The sequence below is a fragment of the Protopterus annectens genome, chromosome 10.part0 (assembly GCF_019279795.1).
Source record: "Protopterus annectens isolate FY-2018-M chromosome 10.part0, PAN1.0, whole genome shotgun sequence".
In the NCBI taxonomy this organism is placed as follows: domain Eukaryota; kingdom Metazoa; phylum Chordata; order Ceratodontiformes; family Protopteridae; genus Protopterus; species Protopterus annectens.
The window spans coordinates 1,173,299,473-1,173,324,494 of NC_056744.1; the positions used below are offsets into that span (position 1 = coordinate 1,173,299,473).

Consider the following 25,022-nt stretch of genomic DNA (forward strand, 5'->3'; position numbering starts at 1 on the left):
CCTTCCAGATACCCAACATACCTCCTACATCCACCTGTACAACCACCACACATAACCCACATTTACCAAGTTACTCAAACATCCACCCTAGCTTATTTACAGTTAATACCTCTGTACTATCCAAAGTAAAAATTCTACCTCTCTACAGACACCCCCATTATCACATCACCAGCAGCAACTATACCATTTTCAAGAAAAAAAACTAAGTATAGCTCTCATAATGTGGCAAAGCATTATATCCCAGTGTGGTGATGTACATCCCAACCCAGGTCCAACCCTGCCCAGCCCTAGCAGACTTAGCAAATCTCTCTTTCTATCAACCACAAATCTCCAAAACCTTAGAAACAAGATACCTAAACTCCAGGCATGGATTTCACAAAACAACCCTGATATTATAGCAGCTACTGAAACCTGGTTGAAATCATATGTAAAAGACACTGTGTTTCTTCCCCCAGACTACTCATGCTTGAGAGCCGATCAGCTGAAAAAGAGAGGAGAAGGAGTAGTGATATCTCTTGGATGAGAAAGTGAGTGAAGATAATGAGTACTCAGAAGTGATGTTCAAAGAGTTCGACAAAGTTACTGATGAGTTCTTGGTCCAATGATTTATTGAGGATAATGAGTCAGAAAATGCAGCAATGTTGAAAATGGATGGGGATTTGATTACAGGAGAGATAGAACTGTTCAGTGTTTCATGGAAATTTATAAGAGGATTTATAGCAAGGATGAATTATCCAGGGAAAATTAAATCTATGCCTGCTTTCTGTGGGTAGGCTGAAATTATCAAGGCACCTTGGGAGAAGGAGGTGGTAGAAACAGTAGAGGGAATATTTATATGGAACTAACTTTAGCTTGATGATCACTGTAGTGATATTCAGAAAACTACAGAAATTGCACAAGCAAATGATCCTGTTACTAATGGAGGTATATAATGGGTGATGGTAGGGGTGAAATTACATAGGGACATGTTAGAAGCCACAGTTACTTTGATACCAAACAAAGAAAAGTCAAAGCCCAATTAGTACACTACAGTTTCAATGTTAATCAGTGATATAAAGATACATGCAATAGTTTGTGAAGCTAGAATGTTTATAAACTACGTAACACTGGCTAATTTCAAAGGAGCAGACACGAGTGATGAAAGGGCGGTGGTACTGGACCATTACAGAATGCTCTTTTTCATTCCATCTATTATGTAGCAGAGTAATAAGAGCCTGTCTATTTTTAGGCAATCAATATGCAAAAAGCATTGATGGAATTGCATGAAACTACTATTTGTTTCTACTTTAAAAATCAGAGTTCCCGGAAAAGGCAATTAGGGGTAAGACAGCATTTTACAATGAACCCATAACTAGATTATATATGAGGATTATCTGAAGATGTTTAGGGGGACTATAAAGAGCTCCCATCATTTCCCCTTAATTTTTGAAGCCTTGAATTACTTTTGTGCAAATAAATAAATAAAACAAAATGACTACCGAGATTAAGGGTGGGCAGAAGAATTAAAAATATTCTGTTGTGTGGATCCATGTTTCCAGTTCAGAGAGTTCCCTAAGTTCGTTAGTTGAGCTGGAGAAGGATGTGCCTGTGTACTATAATATCTAGTTATAAACTCAGTATCAGTGAAAAGTAGTGCCTTTAAAATGATGTCCTCTATTGGCCTAGTAACAACCAGATGGAAGGAGTGATTAAATGCAATCTCATAAATCTGAGTCTCAGGTTATTTATACTAGAGGATTTCATGAGAAATTTTTATATGAGTAGACTGATACTATGAACAGACTTGGTCAAGCTTCTTTTTTATCATGAGGACACTTAATATTCTGAAAATGATAATACTGCCTCATATTTTCTGTTAGATATCAATTTTGAAATTTTGCTTGCCAATGGGGTGATTTATGCAATGGTAAGTCAGTTCTGCAGTTTTTTTTTTTTGGAACAGGTGAGATGGCTAATGGTAGAATAGCATGTAATATACTAGTACAGAGGAAATAGATGGGATGCAGATACTAAAAACAGGGTGGCATCATTGTGCATCACCTGTCACAACAGCTACAATGGAAGAAAAAAACGCAAGAAGATACAGGGAAACTTAATATTTAAAAAAGAATAAGAAAAAGAAACTGTCTTCAGAGGAAGCTGCAACACCTAATATTGTGATCGTTAGGAATACTAGGAATTTTATAGGAAATCTAGGGAAATACTGCTGGGCTGAACACACATGGCAGTTACATAAGTTGCATGAAGATTTAAGGTTAGGTTGTAAGAGAGGCTGCAAGATTGCTGGAGACTAGATGTGGTAGGGAGCCAGAGTGTTGTCAGGTGTGGACATGGTTCAGGAGAGATTGATAATCATCTTCATAGAGATTACTTATAAGCAAAGGTGGCAGGAAATATGATGGATCACATGGGATGCGTTAAAAGCTAGGTGTGATGAAATTCTCTTGTAAGCTTTCCAGACATTTCTTGAAATATATGAACTACAGATGTAGAACAGAGGGATTATGAATCAGTTATCAAGAAGCTCACAGTGTGAAATGGCTAATGTGCAGCAGACATGTTCATCTAGACTGAGTACTTCAGGATGAATAGGTAAATGTTAGACAGGGAAAACAAATAAATGAATGAGAGTGCCCCCTTATGGTTTGAAAAGACTGGCCAAACTGGGTGATGTGAAATGATTACTTTATACTTTCCAGAAAAAAGAAAAAGACATGCTATTTTTTCTGTCCTTAAAGTGCATTTACAATTCTACTATCCCTCCCTCCTTTCTCCTCCGCTTTCTTCACTTTTATCATGTACTGCTGAATGACTCCATACATTACCTCTCAATCAACCATTCCAGTAGTTTGTTGCTTGGTTCCAAAACCTTCTCCACGGGAAACAGTTCTGAACAGCCATGCAGTAGTTTAATTCTATAATCTGCTCACTGTGACACTCCCCCCTACCCCATGCTTCCTGTTCAGTATAAATTCCTCATATCACCCCAGAGTTTTGGTGACTGAGTAGTGCATTACTTTGCATTTGACTGCACCAAAACTCAACTGTCTCATTCAGTGTATTTGTTCAGCTTATCCATATCCTTCCTTAGATGCTTTACCCATCCTCTACTTTTGAATCTATTTTTCTTTATCCCCAAGGAGGCTGATCATGTTAATTGTTCCTTCAAATATATCTGAAGCAAACACATTCAACGGTACTGGGCTCAGAATGGACCACTGTACTGCTTGTCCCTCTAAATGTAACCCTTTCTGTGCTACTCTTCAACACAGAGCTAACCAGTTCCTTGGTATCAGTTTTACCCACCAGTTCTTGCAATTTTCTAACAGCCATCTGTGTGGGACTGAGTCAAAGGTCTTGCTGAATTCTAGAAAGGCAACACCACTAACAATCTCCTCTCAAGTTCGCTTGTAACTCGGTTTTCAACTGCATTGGGTTTGACTGCTAGTTCCTTCTGACCATAAGCCTGAAAATTGTTCTCGTCAAGCATGGCAGCCAATCTTTGCCTTGGGATTTTTCCATGATTAGCACTACTGGTGTTGCTACTTTAACAGGCTGTAGTTATCAGGATCTTTCCTGCTACCTTGTCTCCCAGTCTTAAGGCACCTCTGCACTGGACAGTGATTTGTAGGAAATCTCCATAAATGGATCTGCCAGCACACAGTGGAATGCTCAGATTCCTGCAGACCCTAGGAGGAAGTCCATATGCTTCCTGTGTCTTTACCTCTCTTCCACTTTCCTTTCCATCTTCTAACTCTCTCTTCTAGCGTCTGCCTATGCTTTCTTCTCACTGCCTTAATTCCTTCCTAACATAACACCCTTTTCTTACTTTCCTGTATGACGAGTGATGTTAAGTATTCATTTGGTACTTCTTTTTTTTCACATCTTTTTGATCCCCAGCCATCTTTGCTCAGGCTGGCCAGAGCTGTTCTTTCCCCCTTCCCCCTCCCTCCTTTCTGCTATACACCTTAAAAAGCCTCTGTTCCCTTTCTTGACCCTTTGCCATCTCCCTTTTAACTTAGCTTTTGCTGCCATCACCCTTTTATTACTGACTGGTTGCCTCTTTGTATTATTCCCCTTCTACCTCCCACCTCTTCCCTTTCCACCTCCTTTATGCCGTGTCCTTTGTCCCAATAAGTAGCCTTACAGGCTATTGTACCCAAATTGGTCTTCTCTTTTCACTTTTTCCTCTTCCTTAATCCCTTGTTTATAACACTGAATACTACATATCTGACCTATTCTTTCAGTTTGTTTACTCCTTCAGTTTTTTTCCAAACCCATAAGCTATTTTTGACACTCTCCCAAGCTCAACATGAGACATTTCCCTAAATCCTCATGCCATCTGTGACATATGATGGTCCCACCACTACCAACTAATATGTGATTATGTGATTGTCCCACCACTGCCAACCAATATGTGATGTCTCCACGCTGGGCCAGTAATCAAGGAGCCTTAAACCTCACCACTGACACTTGAGAGGGACGTGCACTTGGAATGCAAAGGGATACACTCTGGATTTCCAGATATAGACTTCTCTACATCAAACACAATCTCCCTTAAGAACACACAGGGAACATACTCAGTCTGGGGTCTGGATTCCTCTATATCTTTCTCCCTCCAGATCCCCAATAAGACTCCCCACTGTTACAGCTGTAGGGTTAGGTCCTCAGCCGATATTTGTTAAAATACTCTAGCAGGTTAGTGTAGGGACTGACTACTGCCTGGATCTTTAAAAGTATGTATTTAACATAGAGGATTCTGGAACCATAGACTGGATTAATGGAATAAGGGAATGAAACAGGTGAAAATGGGTAAAGAAAAAGATTGAGATGGATCCAAGGTAGACCTTTAAGGCACTTAAAAGGATACACTGGATAGGCTTACTGTCTCCTGGTATTAAAGCAAACATAAACAGAATTGATTGAGCTAGAAGGACATAATTGGGCACTAATAAATAACAAACAGAGAGAAAGGGAGAGAGGGAGGGAGGGAGGGAGGGAGAAGTACAGGGAATTCAAGAAGGAAATAGAATCCAGAAGGAGACAGGAAAATTAGTGGAGGAATCAGTTTTGTATTCCATTCTCCCATCCTTTGCTGAAGGTCTTGTTCAGAGTCTGCCTGTAATGCCATGTCGTCTGCATACAGCAACTTTGTTGATCTGTCTCCTCCACTCCGACCTGTTTGCTAATGTAGTCCATCACCAGTATGAACAGCAGTGGGCTCAGAGCTGAACCCTGGTGTACATCCACTCCCACTGGGAACCCCTCTGTAAGGCCGAACACTGTTCATACTCGAGTCACTGGGTCCTTGCACATAGCCTGCACTAATTCTGGAACTTCAAACTACCGCAGTACTGCCCAGATCAGCTTTCTTGGGACTTTGTCATATTCTTTTTCCAAGTCTAGGAATGCCCAGTTGGACTGTCTCCTCATCTCTAGCTTCTTCTCAAGTGTCTGTCTCACTGCAAACATCGGGTAAATTGTGGTGCATCCTGATCTGAAGCCAAACTGCTTACGGGAGGTAAGCAGTTTGGCTTCAGATCAGGATGCACCACAATCTTACATTATACTACTCTGCGTATCCATTTATCAATCATCCTCTCCAGAACTTTCATGCAATGCGATAGGAGTTTGATGTCTCTTTACTGCATACAGTTGTCAATGTCCCCTTTGTTCTTGTAATTAATAAAGTGTATTAATAAAAGTATATTTATGAAAAGTAGTAAGTTTTCTTGCCAGGTTGTAATGATATATTTTTGGGGTCGTTGCTTTGATACTTTAAGGTGCAGATTTTTACATGATCACTTAGGCTGTCTGACAGAGTTTATGGGATGATATTTTATTTGGAATGGATGTTAGGATCCATTCGAGGGTTGATTGTCTGGCTGTGTCTTTGTCATATCTAGTTGGTGTGGTTATTAGCTGGGTAAACTTGTTGAGATGTATATTATTGGTTGGATTTTCAGTATGTATGGTTTGCCAATCAGTATTAACATCAGCCAATATTATGATTTCATGAAGGATTTTTGAGGAGGCCCAGCAGAGAATAGCTTCCAGTCTTTAGCATTGTTACCTGGGGATATGTTTATACCCATGATTGCAGTTGTTTTGTCTTGTATAGTCTTAGCATAGTTCATAGAATCCTAGGATCGTAGGAGTTTACTAGGCTATCGACCCAGAGGTCATTTCAAGCCTAGCTATTTCATCCCAATGTAATACCATGGATACACTAGTCCATACCCAGGACTGCATTTAGTAATGACTGCCCATGTCCAGGAGGGTTGTGGCCGCTATCCCCAGTAAGAGTTAACAGAATTTCAGAGTTAGAGAAAGCTGATAGGATGCAGGTAAAATGGGAGCTATCTAATGTGTTTTTGCAGAAAATAGGAATACCTCCATTTTGTCTCTGTCTAATCTGATAATGTTATAGTCTAGTGGGGAAATTTCTTAATTTTTTGTTTCTTGGCAGATCCAGGTTTCTGTGGCAACTAAGATGTCTGGAGTATATAGTGCTATCCATGCACACACTTCAGGAAGTTTGTTACTAACACTTTTTAAGTTAATATGGCACATAAGAAGGCAAGGATGGGATTGCAGGTGAGGTGGTAGCAGTAAAGGAGCTGATAGAGATATGCTGTCTGGTCTCTGAATATGCTGGGTTGGGTATGGAGGTATGATACTACAGGTAGAGGCATTTTTTTGCTTAATTTTATGTTTAACATCAATTTGTGAGTAAATGACTGTTGCTTTGGATAACTGTACCTGAACACTAGGATATATTAGTGCTGATTTAGATAAGGTATGAATGGGAAATGAGGTTCAGAAATATTTTGCTTGGAGGACACAATCTGAGAGTTTTGATGGGATTGTAAGGGTAACAGATATTGGTAGGATGTTAAGTGTGCAATTAGAAGAAGAGAAACTAATATAAGGAATTGTAGGAGAAACAGGTTTCTGAAATGTATGAAACTGATGATTTTGAAGGATAGAGGATGAGGATGTAATTAAGACAGGAAGTAGAGAAGGTTTTGTGGGAAAAGTAGAAGATGAAATTCAGAATAATAGATTGTGTTTAGCCTATAGGCAATTTTGAGATGTATCAATGTTTAAGAGTACAGGTGTGTGAAATATTGACATGAATGAGGATGAATTTATGTTCATAGTTTCATAGATTAGTACTAGGCTAATTGCCCTTGTGGGCCAGTTTAAGCCTAGCCAATTACCCCATGTGAGAATCAAACCCTGCATCTTTTGTTTGCAAGGTAAACACCTTAACCATTATGCCAACCTCCCACCGGTGGTAAGGGGTCTGTTAATAGTGCAGAATAGGTATGGGTAATGAAAGGTAGTAAAGCATAAAGTACTTAATTTAATTGTGTATGGGTGTAGAGAGATTAAGGGTAGAGGGATGTCATAGGTTCATAGGTTAGTACTAAGCTAACTGCCCTTGCAAGCCATTTTAAGCCTAGCCAATTATCCCTTGTGAGACTCAAACCCTGCACCTTGTGTTTGTAAGGCAAACACCTTAACCATTAGGCCACCCTCCCAACCCTTGTCAGCAGTACATAGAGATAAGGAGAAATCTGAGAGACATTACAGAGGAAGAGATGAGAGATAAACACTAATCTGATTGTAGTATATGAGAGACGATCACATGGATGAATGGAAGAGGGAGTTTTGCTCATAAATGACTTAGAGTTACTGTTGATGAGGGGTCTGAGTAGGAGTGGATATAATGTAAAACATTATGGGAGAGAGAAAGGCTGTTGCGAATGAAGAGGTAACTGAATGAGAGGGCAAAACATGGACAATGTGGGAACAAAGTCAGGAGAATGCTCAGAATTGCTGGAAGACAAGGAAGGAAAATTACTCAAAGTAAGCTCCGATAGTGTAAAGTGAGGATGAAATGTTTGAGATAACAGAGATGTGGGTCAAGGACAACAGGTAATGGGACATGATGGCATCAGGTTACAAGATGTTTAGAAAAAATAGGAGAGGGAACCATATGAGGGGATGGTAATATACCTAAAAATGGAGTGGAGGGATGGCTGATAGAACATGAAGAAACAGCAAAACAAGAGATTACAGGGGATCAGGCTGGACTGTAAGAAGAGGGAATCATGGCAAAGGACCAAAAGTAAATATCCTAGTAATAACATTGGCTGTGAAATGGGCTAAAGTTGGTATACTGAAACTCTCCACAGGCTAAGACATGGGATGACAGGGTAAACAAGGACTGGATCAAGGAATGGAAAGTGAGGAGCTGAGTACTTATGAGGGGAGGCCTAAATATACCTGTGTCAAACTGGATTACTCCATGATGTAAAGGAAGCACAGAAAAAGACTGACTGAAGTACTCACCAAAGACAGTCAGTGAGGGGTTGGTGGTTGGTATAAAGGTTAAGGTGTTTACCTGACAGTCACAAAGTACAGGGTTTGAGTCTCACCTTTAAAGGGAAATTGGCTAAGCTCAAAATGGTCCACAAGGACAGCCAGCCTAATACTTACCTTTGATCCTATAAACCTTTATTCATATGAAGCAAAAAGTATCCGCTACAAAAAGAATGATCTATCTTCTTTTCTGCCTAGAATGGATGAGGTGAGACATCTTCAAGTAGTCAGAGTTCCACATGTTAATAATGTCAGTGCCATAGTATGTCTCACAATGGTCTCAGAAAAAAAAGAGACCGTGCAAGGAAGTATCACAAATATCAGGGTTTGGGATTATATGGGAGATGTATATGATAGAATGAGACAGTACATAAACCAGGAGCTAGGAATATGGAAAGAGTACAATGTTGAGAAAGATCTCTAGAAAATCATAAAAAGGGCAATTATGGTGGTTTATGAAAATTATAAAAAAAGGTTGCCAAGGCAAAAAGAAAAAAATGTCTTCTTTGCTAGAGAAGGATGACAACAATAAGGAAAATAATGAAATAAGATGTGACGGTTGAAGGGAGGAAAGAAAGAGGTTAACAAAGTATATCAAGAGAGAAAAGGGAGAAATTGAGCAAAATTTAGCAGTAGACTTTAGGAATAGGAAGAAATCATTCTTTGGTAAGTAAGGGAAAGAAAGAGAACAAATAAGGAAACTGGTAAACTGTCCTGGAAAGGACAAAAATCATAAAGACTTGGTAGAATCTGGAATCTAGACGAGATGCTACTGTTAAAAGGGGATAATTAGTAGACCATATAAAATACTGCATGATAACTATAAAAACAAATCAGAGGAGGTTAGAAAGGACTGGGAAGGGAGATTGGATCATTAGGGGTTTATATATATATGATTCTCATATATGCAACAAAATCTAGAGATTTAGGATCTTTGCTTAGAAGTGTTTACATGGGTATTTTTATACCCCAAGTAGACCAAAGAATTTTTATGTTGGAGGTGTAATGGGGAAGAAAGAGGTAACTGGGAACATATTTTTTGAGAGAGTAATACGTTGACCGATTTTAAAATTTCTCTGGAGACTACTTTGTCAGAAATACTGGGTGAGCAAATTGGTATAACTAAGAAAATTAGTTTTCTGAGCTATGATACAGAATCAGAATTGCCTAGACATTGTAAGGCCTTGCTGAGTCTAATTATGATGGCTGCCAGACAAGCAATTACTAGAAAAGGGAGATCAAAGTCTAACCAACTGTACTAGAAGTAGTGAATATAGTAACAGAAACAAAAATAACTGGAAATGGGATTTTCAGAAAAGGGTAGAAACAAATTACATAGTAAAAAGGGGAATTGTGAAAACAATACATGCAGAATAATGCTTAGGAGGAGGAATAAAGTTTAAAAGAAGGCAGGATTTGAATGAGCTATGTAATGTAATAGGCCGCGGTGGTGCAGCAGTTAGCATTGTCACCTCACAGCAAGAGGTTCTCTGGTTCAATTCTCAGCTGGAGCGCCTTCTGGGTGGAGTCTGCATGCCCTCCCTGAGGTAGAGTAACGTTTAAAGACATGCAGGTACGTGCGTGAATGGGTGTGCCTTTATTGAAGGTTGGGCGTTGGGCTGGCACCTCAGCACCATAAAAATCTACTGCCAATCATAAGTGGACTGGCTTTCCGCTGTGGCAACCCCTAACTGGGAAAAGCCGAAAGACATTTACTATATAATGTTTGACTAACAACGACTGGATAGATTAAAGTGGTGTATAATGTATACAACTAAAATATGTCAATATGGTTTGTTTACATTTATATAAATGTATGATTGTCTATGTCATAAGTTATAATTTAATAAAGATGTTTCTTGCTTAAAAAAAGCATAAAGAAGAGAAGGAATAAACACAAATTCTAAATGAATATTTTGCATCACTGCTCACCAAAGAAGCAGCTAGGAGGCTACCAACCTGGAAAGTTAGGCTGGGGCAGGTGAAGGATGGGTGAGGAAACTACTTATGGGTGGAATGAGCAGTGGAGGGTCTAAAGGAGTATAAGGTGCAACATCTAGAATGGATCATCCAAGGATCATAGAAATGGCTACTGTTTTTTTTTTTTTTTTGTATAACCTCTAACAGAGCTATTCAACAGGTCCTCTTGGTGACTGGTGGCAAATACTTCTAGAGTCATCTCCAAAGGAACAGGCCAGAAAACTAATGAAAGTGAGCCTGACTTTCATAGTGGGTGAGATAATGGAAATGGCCATTTAATCAAGGCGTACAAGGTGCCTTGGGCAGATTGCGCTGCTTATCAAGGTACAGCATGAGTTCACAGCAGGTAGATCTTGTAAGATTAACTATCTACAGTTATATGACTAAATTACCAAGGAGACAAACACAGGCAAACACATGACTATGAACTATAAGTAGTTCAGTGAAGCCTTTGATTCAGACTCACAAAGCAGATTCCTTACAAAGATGAGTGGGAAAGGAGTTGGGAAGATGTGTGGACTGGCAGACAAGTGATTGCACAGCAGAAAACAAAGGGTGATAGAGGAGAGTTGTCACAGGGTAACAAGTGATGCTCAACAGGGTTTAGTCCTGCACTGTAACCTATTTAATGTATCTGTTTCTGACTTCACACAGGGCATGGAAAACTGGATCAAGTTTTGCAGATGACGCTAAAGTTGTGGGTAGTAGTAGGCAGGACAATTAAAACTGAATTTGAAATTCAGCTTCTGAGAGTTCATATGTTTGTGTGTGTGTGTGTGTGTGTGTGTGTGTGTGTGTGTGTGTGTGTGTATATATATATATATATATATATATATATATATATATATATATATATATATCAACAATTGCTACATCCAGCTTGGAGATCTTCACTGTGTGTTTAGATCATGTATTTTTAAAATGAGTATACCAAGTGTCAGTTTAGTTTGTAACTACTGGACCACAGGTTTCATTTCTGTTAGTGTTCTACTACCAACTCAAGCTTTGCAAGGCCAAGCAGTTTAGAAAACAGATGGCTGGATGGACACACAGATAGGGTTGCCACCTTTTCAGATGCCCAAAATGGGGCATTGTTTATGGAACTTTGTAATTTTGCAGGGCAAACCATATCCATACGTTGTGCAAGAGACTGGACTTCACTTTATTACCAAAATAAAATATCACTTTTATAGAATTTGAATAGTTTCTGTTGTTTAAAATCATATTATTTGATTTCAGATGCAAATAATTAATTTATGCAAGTATTAGATGAAAAATAGAAATATTTTTTGTTCTAAAATCTCAGGACTTTGCATTTTCATATTTTGCAGGATGCAACTGCACAAATAGAGACTGTCCTATGTAAATAGGGACAGTTGACTGTCCTATGAACAGATGGATGGCTGGATGGCTGGTAGCTATATCCAAGGATTAAGGCTCTAAATTGCTAATACGCTTCTTCCTGTAGCCAAAGGTAGAGCGTTTAATTTCCTCCACTTCTATTTGCCTGCTATGTGACTCTGAACAAGTAACATAACCAGATAGTGCTCCCAGGTCACCTCTGAAAAGGGACACTTTGCCCAGTGGGATAACCTGGTTAACAAACAGATACAATAAAAAGGGTGTTTGCATTTTGCACTGCAGAAAGCTCTTGCATTTCCCCATTCATCTGCTGTAGCTGTTTGTAAAGTACTTTAGTAAGTATCTTCAACCTTCTCTTTGCTAGCAATGACAAAGACGGTTTTGTGGATTAACTAATGAAAAAAAGGTACTTTAAACAGATTCTGAAGTGCTGTGCATGCTTAGAATTCCCCTTAGCCTGTTTTTATGTGCTGCTTTACTGATTACTTAGTGGCAACAGCTATTTAAACTACACTGATCTTAAATCTTTACTTCTTTAACTTGTGCAGTTTTTTCTGCTAACTCTATACAGATTATGTCAAGGAATAAAGATGCCCCTCTCCATGTTACTGCTAAAAAAGGTTTAGGAGTGATATCGATAGGATTCATAGATTCAAAGATTGCACAAGGCAGAGTCTCCCATAATCATGTCACCAACATCCATCCTTGTAAGATAACCTCTGCCCCCTTGAGGGCAAAACAAATCATGCTTGGGATGACTTTACCAGACCCTATCCAATCATCAAAGTTTGCCTTAAAGGAAATGATAGCATTGCTCCATTTTATATGTAATGGGAGATTATTCCAGAGATAGGGGAATTGTCGAGTAGTACATCTGTCACTCTAGCATGTCTTATTGATCTGTTGATGGAGATTTAAGTCTTTAGATTGAATGTTAGCGTAGTCATTTTTTTCTTGTGGAGTTGTAGGATATCAAGGAGGGCAGGGTTCTTAATAAACCAGTGTCAAACATAAATCACAGTGTAAGACTCTGTAAGAAAAATAATATAGGGACAGAGCTTCAAGACAGTTTGATAGCATAGGGTCTTTACTCTGGTGATCTCTTTAGTTAGGATCCTCTGGGTTTCTCTAACTATGTGATGTGTTTGGCTAGATAAACACACTTGAACAACTATTATATTCTTTAACTGCTCTGTTCAGGGCAGAGTGTAGGGAAATATATTTTTATAAGCTGGATGAGATACTGTACCTTTAGTTATTGATTGTCCTAGCTAGAAAGACTTCTTATCTACTCTTGCCACATTGTGGCCAGAAGGACAGGAATTTATCTATGAAGGTGTTAAGATCTCTGATGACCGATATCAACCAGGAGTGGGACTCTGTCAATACCATAAGTTGGTGCTGAAAGTTGTTTACCAAAAGTGACAGTGCTATATTTCCATACATTAGTCTAAGGTAATTTCAAATACACGACTGACTTGTATGGCTGAGCCCATTCTGTAACAACACAGTACTGAATACTGTGTGAATGTCAACACCTAGCTTACAGTTACAGGCAAATTTAGTTAGCCATATCTCTTATATCTGGGTTAGTGGTTTGGAGATCCAAGAAGCAGATGACAAACAGAAGGGGTTTTAGTACTCAGCTCTGAAGAATGCCATTGGTCATTGTTTTGCTTTCTGGGGTGACATCTGCTACTTTAACTACATGGGTTCTATCTGTCACCCAGTTTGATATCCATCTTACAACATAAGGGTTTGCAGAAGCCTTCAGTATTTCCATAATAAGCAATACAGGTCTGAGAAACAGCAGGGCAGGAGTTTTCACTGTGTGCCTCATTTATTGCTAGTAAAAAGTGAAGGAATTTTAGAGGATCACAAGTTATTTAGCCAAATAACATGTGTGGCATTCCAAAACTCTTTTGGTTGATGGGGCTTAAAACCTGACTTTTATTGAAAAATAACATAGTGAAATGAAATAAGGTCTCACAATATACCTTCTACTGATTCTAAAATTTATTAACATTACATGCTATTTAAAAGCTTAGTCATCAGCTGCTGAACAGATACAAGCAACCAAAAATATTTCGTACTTAATTCACTATTCAAACCATTATAAAAAAGTTTCACAGTTAAATATATACCATGTGTCTTTTTGCAACAATACCTCTGAAGTATTAATAAATAATCATTCCTACATTTATATAACATAAAAAAATGAATATAAATAGATGGTCTGGACATTTTTCCAGCCCAGCACTACAGCAGGGTGAAAACACTTGTATTTTGTTTTGTTTTAAGAATTAAACAGTTTATAGCCATTTCCAGTGTGCCCAGACTATCTATTTTTTTTTTTTGAGTTTCTTGGTTTTGTATGGTCGGAGTGTTTCGCTAATTTTTTCATAAAAAATGAATAAACTATTATCTACATTATGTTCCTTCTAAAAATACATGGCAATAGGTCTTTTCTGTACTCTACTATGTATGTCTCCCAAATGTTCCAAAATATATTCTCTAACCGCACATATAGTCTGACCTATATAATAAAGATCTCATAGACGTTTGAAACAGTAAACCACTGGTTTCACATAACAGTCAAAGATTTGTACTGGAACACATTTTAAACCAATAATAATCTGAAAAAGAGCACTATCGAAATATTTACACATACTGCAACCTTTACATTTGGCTTCTACTTTTTCAATTAATTCCATGTGAATTAACCTGTCTATTAAAGTTGGTAAATTCCTGTAAGAATTTTTAAATCTACATTTCCACTTTGTGCCCAAAATATCATCAGCCTTAATAATATGCCAATGCTTCCTCAAAACATGTTCTACAAAAGGGACATAATTGGTAACAAAATAAACATCATCATTATTAACATTATCCAATTGGGGTTTAGTGATTAAACCTGCAGATAATAGGGTAATACTGTAATTAACATGCTGCGGTGGTACAGCGGTAGTGTTGTTACCTCACAGCAAGAGGTTCTCCCGTTCGATTCTTGGCTTGGCTTGGGAGCGCCTTCTGTGTGGAGTCTGCATGTCCTCCCTGAGGTTGGGTAGCGTTCGAAAGACATGCGTGCATAAATGGGCGTGCCCTCGTTGAAGGTTGGGCGTCGAGCTGGCACCTCGGCATTTCATAAAAAATCTACTGCCAATCATTAGTGGACCAGAGTTCCGCTGTGGCGACCCCTTACTGGGAAAAAGCCAAAAGACCAACAACAACAACTGTAATTATGTTAAATTAGTTTTATTTACCAATGTGTTATTATTTATTGAATAATGATAAAGAATATGAATAGTATTTGAAAATTCATTAGGAATGATGCAGATGAGTTTGCAATGGCTTAGAGATAAATGGTGCAAGGATGAGCAGTGATGGAGAAAATTGGAGAAAGTAAGTTGTGTAAAATCTTACCATAATGGTAGATATCCTTACCGTCACTGGTGCAGTAATCTTAACAGATGGGATTCCCTGCCATGGAATGGCAGTTACCTGGACTTCTGTGCATACCTTTACCAAGCACTACAAGTTGGATGGTATCTCTAGAGCTAGGACTGGTTTTGCTAGTGTCATTCTTCATGGCTTTTTAGGGGGCTCTTCTGCACCTTCCCCTTCCCAAATTTCCTCTTGAGATTTGGCACTCTCCTATCTGTTAAGAATACTACAGCAGTGAATGTAAGGACATAATACAGTTGTATAAAATCTTACTATAATGATAGATGTCCTTGCCCTCACTGCTGCAGTATTTACTCCCTCCCTCCATCCCCCTAGTCTTTTGCTTTCCTAGATGTACAGGTTACCTCTTGGGTTTCTTGGACAGTGTTTCTACTGGGGCGTTCAGTTCTAATTATGGTAGGCCTGAACATCACCTTTATGCCGTACACTACACAAGGAGCATTTTGGTGATGTCTGGTGTGCTTATTGAAAGTAACAAAGAGTCATTAGTAAACTGGCTGGACGTTCGGGCTTCCACAGCAGGGAATCCTATCTGTTAAGAATACTGCAGCAGTAAATGTAAGGACATCAATTATTATTAGTGAGACCAAGGCTGTCATCATTTTCTGCTCTTCTGCAGGTGCATAAAAATGTTGACATCCCTCTTGGTAGACCTATTGTTTCCCAGATGGGGTAGGGTCTAGTAGTAAGAGTTGATATTGTGTTAGATCTGTTATTACAACTGTTTGCAAAGTGGATAAGTTCCTATGTAAGTGATTTTGACATATTTTTTATTAATATTATCTGATTTACTTTGACAGCAGGGCTTTGCATTTGTTGCAATTGATATTAATAGTCTGTATTCTATTCAACATGAGTTAGGTCTTTTGACAGTAAAGAACTATTTACAAGATACTTCTATGCAAAGAGAGTCTGTTAGGGCTTTTGGAATTTTGTTTGAAAAATAATTATTTTTATTTCAGTGAGGAATATTTTAGATGAATTTCTGGTACAGCAATGGGAATGAAGTTTGTTCCTGCTTATTTGATGCTATTCATGGGGAAATTTAAAGAAGATGTCATATATAGGTATTGTTATTTTATAGGGAATGTATTAACAAAGCATCACTGCACTACAGTAGTACTACTGATTTTACCAACACACTTAATTATTGTTTTAACAAGATTAAATTAACCAGCCAGCTCCCTTTTTGCTACCTTGATGTTTTACAGAAGAAGAGAAGATAATTATAACTATTACGACACTTTAAATCATATCAGACTACTATTACTGCTATGAACAGCACTAGAGGAGACCGTCACCTGGGCTAGGACTTCCTAATTAGGGACGTTTTTAGTAGCATTTTAAGTTTTAAGGGAATCCTAAGATGACTTAAACAGAACTATAACCTGACTATGCCCATTTCAGTAAGACAGAATAAGGCAATAAGATGGCAGAATAATACTAAAGTTGTGCCTTGCCAACACCCTTATCAGCAGATAACTACAAAAACAATTACTGGGATTCCATTTTGCATGGCAATGGTCAGGTGTGCTACTAGTTCTCTTCAACTGCATATCTCTCCTGCTATCTACAGGGATTTTTGTCATTCATTTTCATTTACTGCTCTCTCATTTCTGTTGTCTGTCTGGTGTTGTGTTGCCACTGCCTATAAACTTCCAACAACTTGAAATATTAGTTGACATTTTTTTGCATCTTTTTTTTGTAGTTGTTGTTGGTGCTTAGATCCCCAGTACTTTCCTACTCTCAAGTCAATCTAATTTTTCTGCTACAGAAATTACACATTTGTCTGTAACTCTCAACTGTTCTGTAGAATATATATTTTTTAATTACCTTAACTCTTACCCTAAAAAATGCTTACTGTTGCTGTCATGGTTTCTGTTTGATCCTTAGAAACCAGGCAACAAACCTTCCTGCTCTGTTCTAAACATCTCTGTCTTCAGACACTATTAGTGTTCCATTCTTCTCCCTCCAGAAAAGACCTCATCCATATTCATCAGCCCCCCTCAATAGCCTGAGCCACTCTAGTAATCAATCTCCAGGGCTGTCTCATTATACAGTGATAAATAAATGAATCAAAATGGAGCACAGAAGGCAAAATATGGCTAAGCATCCTGCCTGATGTTGTCATTTTTGCCTTTCTGCTGGGCGGCAGAACATAAAGGCATGCAGCTGCAATAAATAGTGTTATCTGCTTCTCTTCTTAATTAATTGTCTAAACATTACATGTATCTTGGGGACAGTCACATACAGGCCACATTCTCCAACCTCCAAGAAATGACAGTAGGGGTCAGGTGTTTAGTCCTTTCATGTTTGGCCAGTCTTCTGACAGTCCTGGTCCATACCTAGACTTGAACCATCTGCAAGCAGAAATGTAATTGCTGCACAAGCAGTGAGCATGTTTATTTTAATGGCTATGCACTTGCAACAAATCATGTTCTTTACTTTTTTCTTCTCCATTTTCTTTCACAGTTGACATTTTGCTGGCAATCCACTTTTTTCATTTTGTTTTCAGCTCTTCTTTCTCTTCCTTTCTATCTCACACATAAAAATGGTAACACATGCTTTAACAGTTAACTATTTCTTAAATAAAATAAGCAGCTGAAATAATGCAGTAAAACATAGAACACATTAAGATAAAATTACGTTGGAATATCAGCATGTGATATAAATATAACAGTGTAACCATAAATATAGTAGAAATGGCAACAGAATTACAGATTAAGTTGTCAAGACTAGCACAAGAAAGAATACTTGATGCTGCCCTGTATCCCATTTTTAGAATTTGAATTTAGACATAGAAAATCTAGAATAACTTAAAAAAAAAATCACAAAATTATTTTCAGCTGAGAAAAAAATGTACTTAGAGATCATATTATTTGTGAGCCTGCCTATTTCAAAAGAAAAGTCAGCTGAAAGCATAATGACTTTGCTTTTATTGCATCCAGTCCAGGAGGCAGTGAATGCTTTACAATAAATATAACATGACAAGAAACGGAATACTGAATGCCTAAAAGCACAAAGATAGCCTTACAATAAATAAGGCAGCCAGAATTCCAAGGGTTCTAGAGTCCTACCAGCCATTCTGTGTAGTTAAATGAGATACAGAAAAGTAACATCACAGAAAAAGCACTGGATGCCTAGAAAGTTATGAACTAAGAAAGGTAAATAACAAAATTACCGTACCACAGTAAAAAAAAGTCCTAGAGGATTAGAGGGGTGTCTACAGTGAAAGCAGTAGTCAGAAAAGTGATACCCTGGATATACCAAATAATACATAACTGCTGTCATAAATTGTGATACTGTGATCTGCAGCTATTTCTTACACATCATTCTGTAAGTTATCATATGGTGTGAAAGTATCTAAAAACACATGCACTAGCCTGCTTGTACTGTACTGTCTGTAATGTGAAACCTTGTACTGTCTTGATCTTAATTTTACTGCGTTTGAACAAAATGGGATACCATTTCCAAGTGATCTGCATTTTGTTAACAATTTTATATTCTACTGCACCATCAAGCAATGTGAACAACACTTTATCTTTACATTGAATTAATGATATTTTCAATGAACCACAGTTTCAAGCTCTCAATAAATTCTTGCACTCAGTCAACATCAACAGCTGAAACAATTAATAATCATCCATAGACACAAAACAGTTGAAATACAATACATTAAATGACCACATAAAATGAAGGCTTCCAATGAAATACAGACTAAAGCCACAGTGCGGATAGGTTCACCTTCTGGCTTGTTTATCAGCCATACTCAGGTGAAAAACTCACACTGACATACAGCGGTAAAGATGCCCCACAATAAAATGGCATTAATCAATAATCGTCTTACCTTCACCTCTCTCACTTTCTATTAGAGCTATTAATTCTTCCTCTTCAGCATCTGAGGCTACCACATTGTCAACATCCACGACTGTTGAGGTCACCACATTGCCATCTGTAGTTAAACTGCTCTTTGTTTCTTTTTTAGTTTCTTCTCTGCCCCTTCTCTTAGAGCCCTGCCTTTCTTTCTTATCTGTAGTAGATGTGTTGTGGTTTCTCTCTGTTCCTGTCTTCTCTGGCTTTCCATCTTTGGAAAATGAGTCCCTGGTTTTCCTCTGAGAATCCCTGGAAGTCCTTGAGGAGCTCCGTGACTCTTCTCCATTATCCTTGTTGAAAGTTTAGTGAAGAACACTCAAAATGAGCTGAGCATTTCTGCTCTGATGTTTTCTGTCACGTGCATACATAGATACACTCTCACAGTAATATCAGCCCGACATTTACACAGAGCAGCTGTGATCCTCCAGGAGGGAGTCGCTATAACCCAAGGTCATCATGTTCAGCAGAAGTTTCTAGAACAAACACAAAGCTGGAACAACTATGCTTACTCAGTAGTTTCTTTAAGATTTCCTGAAAGTATGATGTGAGACATTTTCTAATTTTAAAACTTCAACAGATACAGACTGCAGAATTATAGCTGAAAACAATTTTACAGAAGTTGAACAGTAATGGGATTTTGTCATATATCCTAAGAAATGAAAGCCCTTGGCTAGCAAATAGTTGATGTCAAACCAAGAAACAGGTTCTTTCCTTGAATCAATCGGCATAACAGTCCACAAAAACAGTGTCTGAAAAATGCAGCTGCAACTGTAGAGCTCATAGTACAGTGAATTATCTGTTTTTCCACTGTACTCAAATGATTGTTTCCATGACTCAAGAGTTTATTTATCTGTGTTTCTTTCATTACTAAGACCCACTGTACACAACTGACTGTTTTCAGGAATAAATAGACAGCTTTGTTCTGTTTGTACCACATGCTTAGTATCACACAGCATTCAATCAGAAGCAGTGTAACCATACTAATTCCGTGCCCTGCATTTCCTTCACAGCATGTTACCCAAAGTCTTCAATTACACTGTTAGTTAAGTAATTTTGTGAAAGGAGTAGTGAGAAATTCTTGGCTAGGCTTGTAAGGGCCTCCAGGCCGATAGCCTAATATCGACCTATGAACCTATAATACATTACTTTATACATATATCACTTAGTTATTTCTTACTGTTTGAACTTGTCACATAGTAGAAAATGACTCCATGTTCTTTTTCTACCAAAGCACCAAAAAGCAGTCTAAAGAGGCAAAAGTACTTGAATAGCGTATTCAGTACGCACTTTATTACAAGGTTGACTTTTCAGTCCACAGTTCCAAATACAGTTCCAGATACATGGACAAACATAACTTCACAGTCCATACATCACCGGAACATATACAGTCCACATTTCCGATAAGCACAAAACAGATGACTTTTCAGCCCACAATTTCACTCGAACATCCACAGTTCCAAAAAGCACAAAACAGATGACTTTTCAGCCCACAATTTCACTCAATGTGATGCTTTTTATGTAGGTAAATCATATGCTGTTCTCATCCTTAATAAATGCATGGCATGAGACCTGACATTCAAAGCTTGCTCCGTAGCAGCAGTCAACTCTATAGTAAATCACAAACCAAGATAGATTGTTTAGATAAGCTCTTCTTCTACCAACCCACTGATCCTTGGAGGCCCACTGCCAGCAATTCTAGTCTAGCCTTCTCAGGATTTAAATTAACCCTGCCATTCACTCTCATCTCCAGTCCTTCAGCCCCACACACTCCATTTTCACCCTTACCCCAACTGCTCATCCCCCCACACACATAAAATATCGGAAAAACTCTAGTCAGAATAGTCAATATTTTTGGTTCCCTACCATGGAGTGACTTCCACTACCCAACCCATTCTTTGGTGGTGACCAAGATAAGCAATGTTGGACTGAATGACAGTTGTTAAAAAGAAAGACTATATATAGGTAATACATAATTTATGAAAATGAAAAAAATGTTGATATGGTTTGTTTTCTTTTCTGTTAATGTATGTGTCTGTTAAAAAATAGGACTGATGAACAGGACAGTTTGCAGACTGGCCTACTTCATAAAAACTGGGAACCAAACACCACAAACAAAATTCTGATGAAGTCTTATGTTATAAGCAAGATGAAAGTGCTTAATCTAGTTTGTTAAGTCTTTGGATATTGCTGATCCTGACTGGTCATGGTTTTTGCAGAGTTTCGGTGACTGGCCGATTTCTTATTCTATGAGACATGATAACTCAAACCTTTGACAAAAAATGGATTGATGATCAAATTTACTCCACACCATTAGTGAAGATCCTGGTGTTATGCCTTCCCCAACAAAAGGCACCCGCAAAGGATCTGACCAACATATTGTTCAGATCTGTAAAGAGGCCTATAGTAGTATTATTTTTAATATGTGTTTTCCCTTTTACCTGCCAACTATTAGTCCTCCTCCAATAAATTATCTCATTTTCCCCCCATGGTGTACAATTTAAATTTGTTTTACTAGATGTATCACACATTGAGTTAATACATCATTTCTCAGTCACCAGAACACCCCACCTCATTCAATCCTCCTAAACAGTTATTGTGTTATTATTTGGAATGTCCAAATGGGTTGAGGCTCATTTCCAACTGATGTCAGGGAGAAAAGCACCAGTAAAAATACACTGCTATGCCCAGAAAAAAAATATGTTCACTAGACTGAAAAAATATATACCATAATATACCAAACATCAGCAATATTTAACCATAGTTTACAATGTTCTAAATAACAACTGGAAGTAAAATGAAGTGTAATATTTACAATTCATGCAAAGAGTAATTTAACTAATAACATATGACATCTGCATAGAGTACTGCAGAGTTACATTTGTGCGGGTTTCAGAGGGATACATAAGATACACGGATGACTTACCAATAAGCCCGTTTGTCCTCAAAGCTGAATGGGGAGGAACAGTGGGCTCCGCACCCCTATTTAAGGGACAGTCAGTCATTCCAAAGTGATATTTTCAGAAACGGCTCACAAGATCCCACCCACCCTCCATTAGTTCATGGTTGCTTACTCAAGGGTGACTGCCTTGCCTCTTCCCCTCCCCTTTGTTTCCCCCCAGGTGTTTTTCAGTGGCCTCTTCATTATGGTGATTTTGGGTTAGTATTAAGCCTTAGCCAAGACAAATGGTGTTGGGCTATGAAGCAAGCCTTAAGGGTTATTGTTAAACAGGAATGAGGCAGCTTGGATTATGCACTCAGACCTTAAGCTTTAGCCAGAACAGGCTTGGTAAAACCAACCAGTGAAGGATAAAAGCTACTGACTGTTCTATGATGTGGTTAAGATGTTATCTTGTTGTTGCACCTGTAGTGCTGTCTAATGTTATCCAATAAATGGCACATTTGGTCTCATCATTGTCCCAGTTTAGAGGACAAGTGATTGATATAGGACTAGCTAGGGAAATACTTTGTTTTTTTTTTTTTTTGCTCCTGCATATAAAACTACCAATATAATGTAGAATGTAACTAGATAGATATGAGATCCCTACCTCTCAATCTGCAGACATTGAAAACAGGAATAAAGGCCTTTGAGAAATAGGAACATCCAGCTAAAAATCTGGATGTCTAATTAAAATAAAACTTGAATACCAAATAACACATAACTCTTCCTGTTTCCAGTAGGAATATGAGATAGTACTTAGAAACTCATGTTTAAAAAATGTTAACCATTTGAAACACCAGGACCCACTTGAGCGAGTCTTGAAATATGGAGATTGGCCAAAAGAATGGACTTACATATACTAAGTCCAAGATGCCATTTCTCAGAATATTCCATCTCCAAGGTATGGTGAGCTTGGTGTTGGTATATATACATTCAGGGGGTGTGGGGGGTTTGCAGGGGGGGGCTTTCCTCCCCACAAAAAAACATAAAAAGGAGAACAGCAATTTTCAAGGTTCACTCTTCGCCTTTGTTTTAGGTCTTTTTTTTGGCTTGTCAGCACTTGGCATTTCAAGTACGGATATTTCAACAGGGAGCCTTAAAAAACAGACAGTGACCAAAATGATAAAAAAAAGTTAGCACATTATCAAAGAGACATTGTAATATCTGTTATCTTTAATGAACTGTATTGCAAAATTCTACCACATCATTTATTTTTGCTTCAGAAAAAGGAGATTTAAGATGTGTATTCCCTTTCTCTTTAAATTATTGTTGTCACTAGCATGTAGATCAAACACGTAAGGTTTTCTATGTACTAGCCATCTTCAAAAATCATGTGTGATGAGATGGATTCAAATAGGAACATCCTGTGCAGGGGTAATACAGTGCTGAAAATAGGAATATTCCTCCAAAACAGTGACAATTAAGAGGTCCGATGGGGTCACTAGGTAGCTAATTCCAAACTACAGTAATTCAGCTACAGTGTAAAGAGTCTGTGTAGTGTTTAAAACTTTTCGATTGCAACAGTTTTCCTTACATAAGTCACAGAGGTCTACCATGACTGTACATTTAAGGAAAGGTATTGTTTGTGTAGAGTTTTTTGGGTCCAGTTGTCTTAAGGAGAAGAGAAGCTAGACAGACGTTTACTCTTGAATATCATCCTGTTTTCAACTTTGAGAAGGTCACAATGATGTACCCTTGGTGGAGCTGCTGCTGGTATAGATTTAGAAGCTTTACAACAGACATTCTCTTTGTTAGATTTCCTGCAAGCCAAACATGGAATATAATACATGGATGGACTCTCAAAGAATAAATAATGACATTACTTTACATCTGGTGCTTGGTAGTAGGCATTCGCTGATTCTATACATAAATCCTAAGTTTTGACTTCCAAGATGGCTACACATTGAGTAACAGCTTAACTCTAGCTCTCTCAGTGTGAAAACAGAAACTCAGCAGAGATGGCCAGTAGACTTTTGTGTTTATTGATAAATTTCATTAACTGGCTAGTAAGTGTACTGCATGGATGCCACGAAAAAAGAAATACAGAGCACTTGGAAAAAAATCAGCTACAAAAAGTGAGGAAGAAACACTGACTGGGGAAAGTTCTGCATTTGTTCAGCAAAAAGCAGTGCAACCTCCAGACGTGACTTCCAGTAACCTACAGGAAGATATAAGACAACTGTACTCAGACCTGGTTAAAATAAATGAAATACTGATGGAATATATCAACACAAACAACAAAAGGCTGGAAAAAAATGGACAAAACTTTAAACAGATCTTCAGATGAGGTGATAAAGCTACAAAAATCAGAGGTTCAAATGAAGAAAAGGCTGGCTGAATATGAACCTGCTCTGGAAGAGATGTTTAAAAAAAATAACAGAATTAGAGCTCAGAGCACGTAGGGGGAAACCTGAGATTTTCAGCTATACCAGAAAAGCTGGAAGGAACAGACTGCATTAATTTTATGAAAGCACAAATAAGCAACTGGACTGGTATTTCACAACAGAAGTTGTTAGTTGAAAGAGCACATTGTGTGCATGCTCCAAAGCTGGCTATGAGAAAGCAACTTAGACATTTAATAGCAAAGATGCAATCCTACCAGCAGAAGGAGTTGATTCTGACAAAACTGTGGCAGAAGGACAAAATATTAAAAGCGAGAGACAGCAGAGTGTTTGTGGAGAATGATTACTCATGCTACACCAGGCAGAACAGGAGTAAATTCATAACACTATACAGAGAATGTCGAGATGCATGTGTGTGACATTCAAACTGCTGTACCCAGCTCTCTTCAAGATATTCTTCACTGGAGGGACAAAATCATTTTTGATGAATATACATGCTAAGGAGGAAATACAAATGTTTGTCCAACAAAAAGTGAGCTGTGAAATAGAAGGAGATTCTGCTTATTTTTCTTTTAGTAATAAAGAGCATAGTGAGACTGTACCTGTGAAACCTTTTCCACTGTTTCAATGGAAAATGTTCTAAAGAAGGAAGGGAGCACAAGAGTTGACTA

At 38.1% G+C, this 25,022-nt stretch overlaps 1 protein-coding gene across 1 annotated transcript in view; it reads right to left on the reverse strand.

Annotated features, from left to right (window-relative positions):
- Nucleotides 1–19,799, reverse strand: part of NPHS2 (NPHS2 stomatin family member, podocin) — a 269,098-nt gene extending 249,299 nt beyond the window's left edge. Inside the window, exons 1-3 of the mRNA XM_044086847.1 lie at nt 19,686–19,799; nt 19,046–19,361; nt 3,443–3,454 (exon numbers count right to left, since the gene is read on the reverse strand). Coding sequence (XP_043942782.1) covers nt 3,443–3,454; nt 19,046–19,361; nt 19,686–19,799 — 442 coding nt within the window. The remainder of the gene's footprint in view (nt 1–3,442; nt 3,455–19,045; nt 19,362–19,685) is intronic.
- Nucleotides 19,800–25,022: the final 5,223 nt, after the last annotated feature.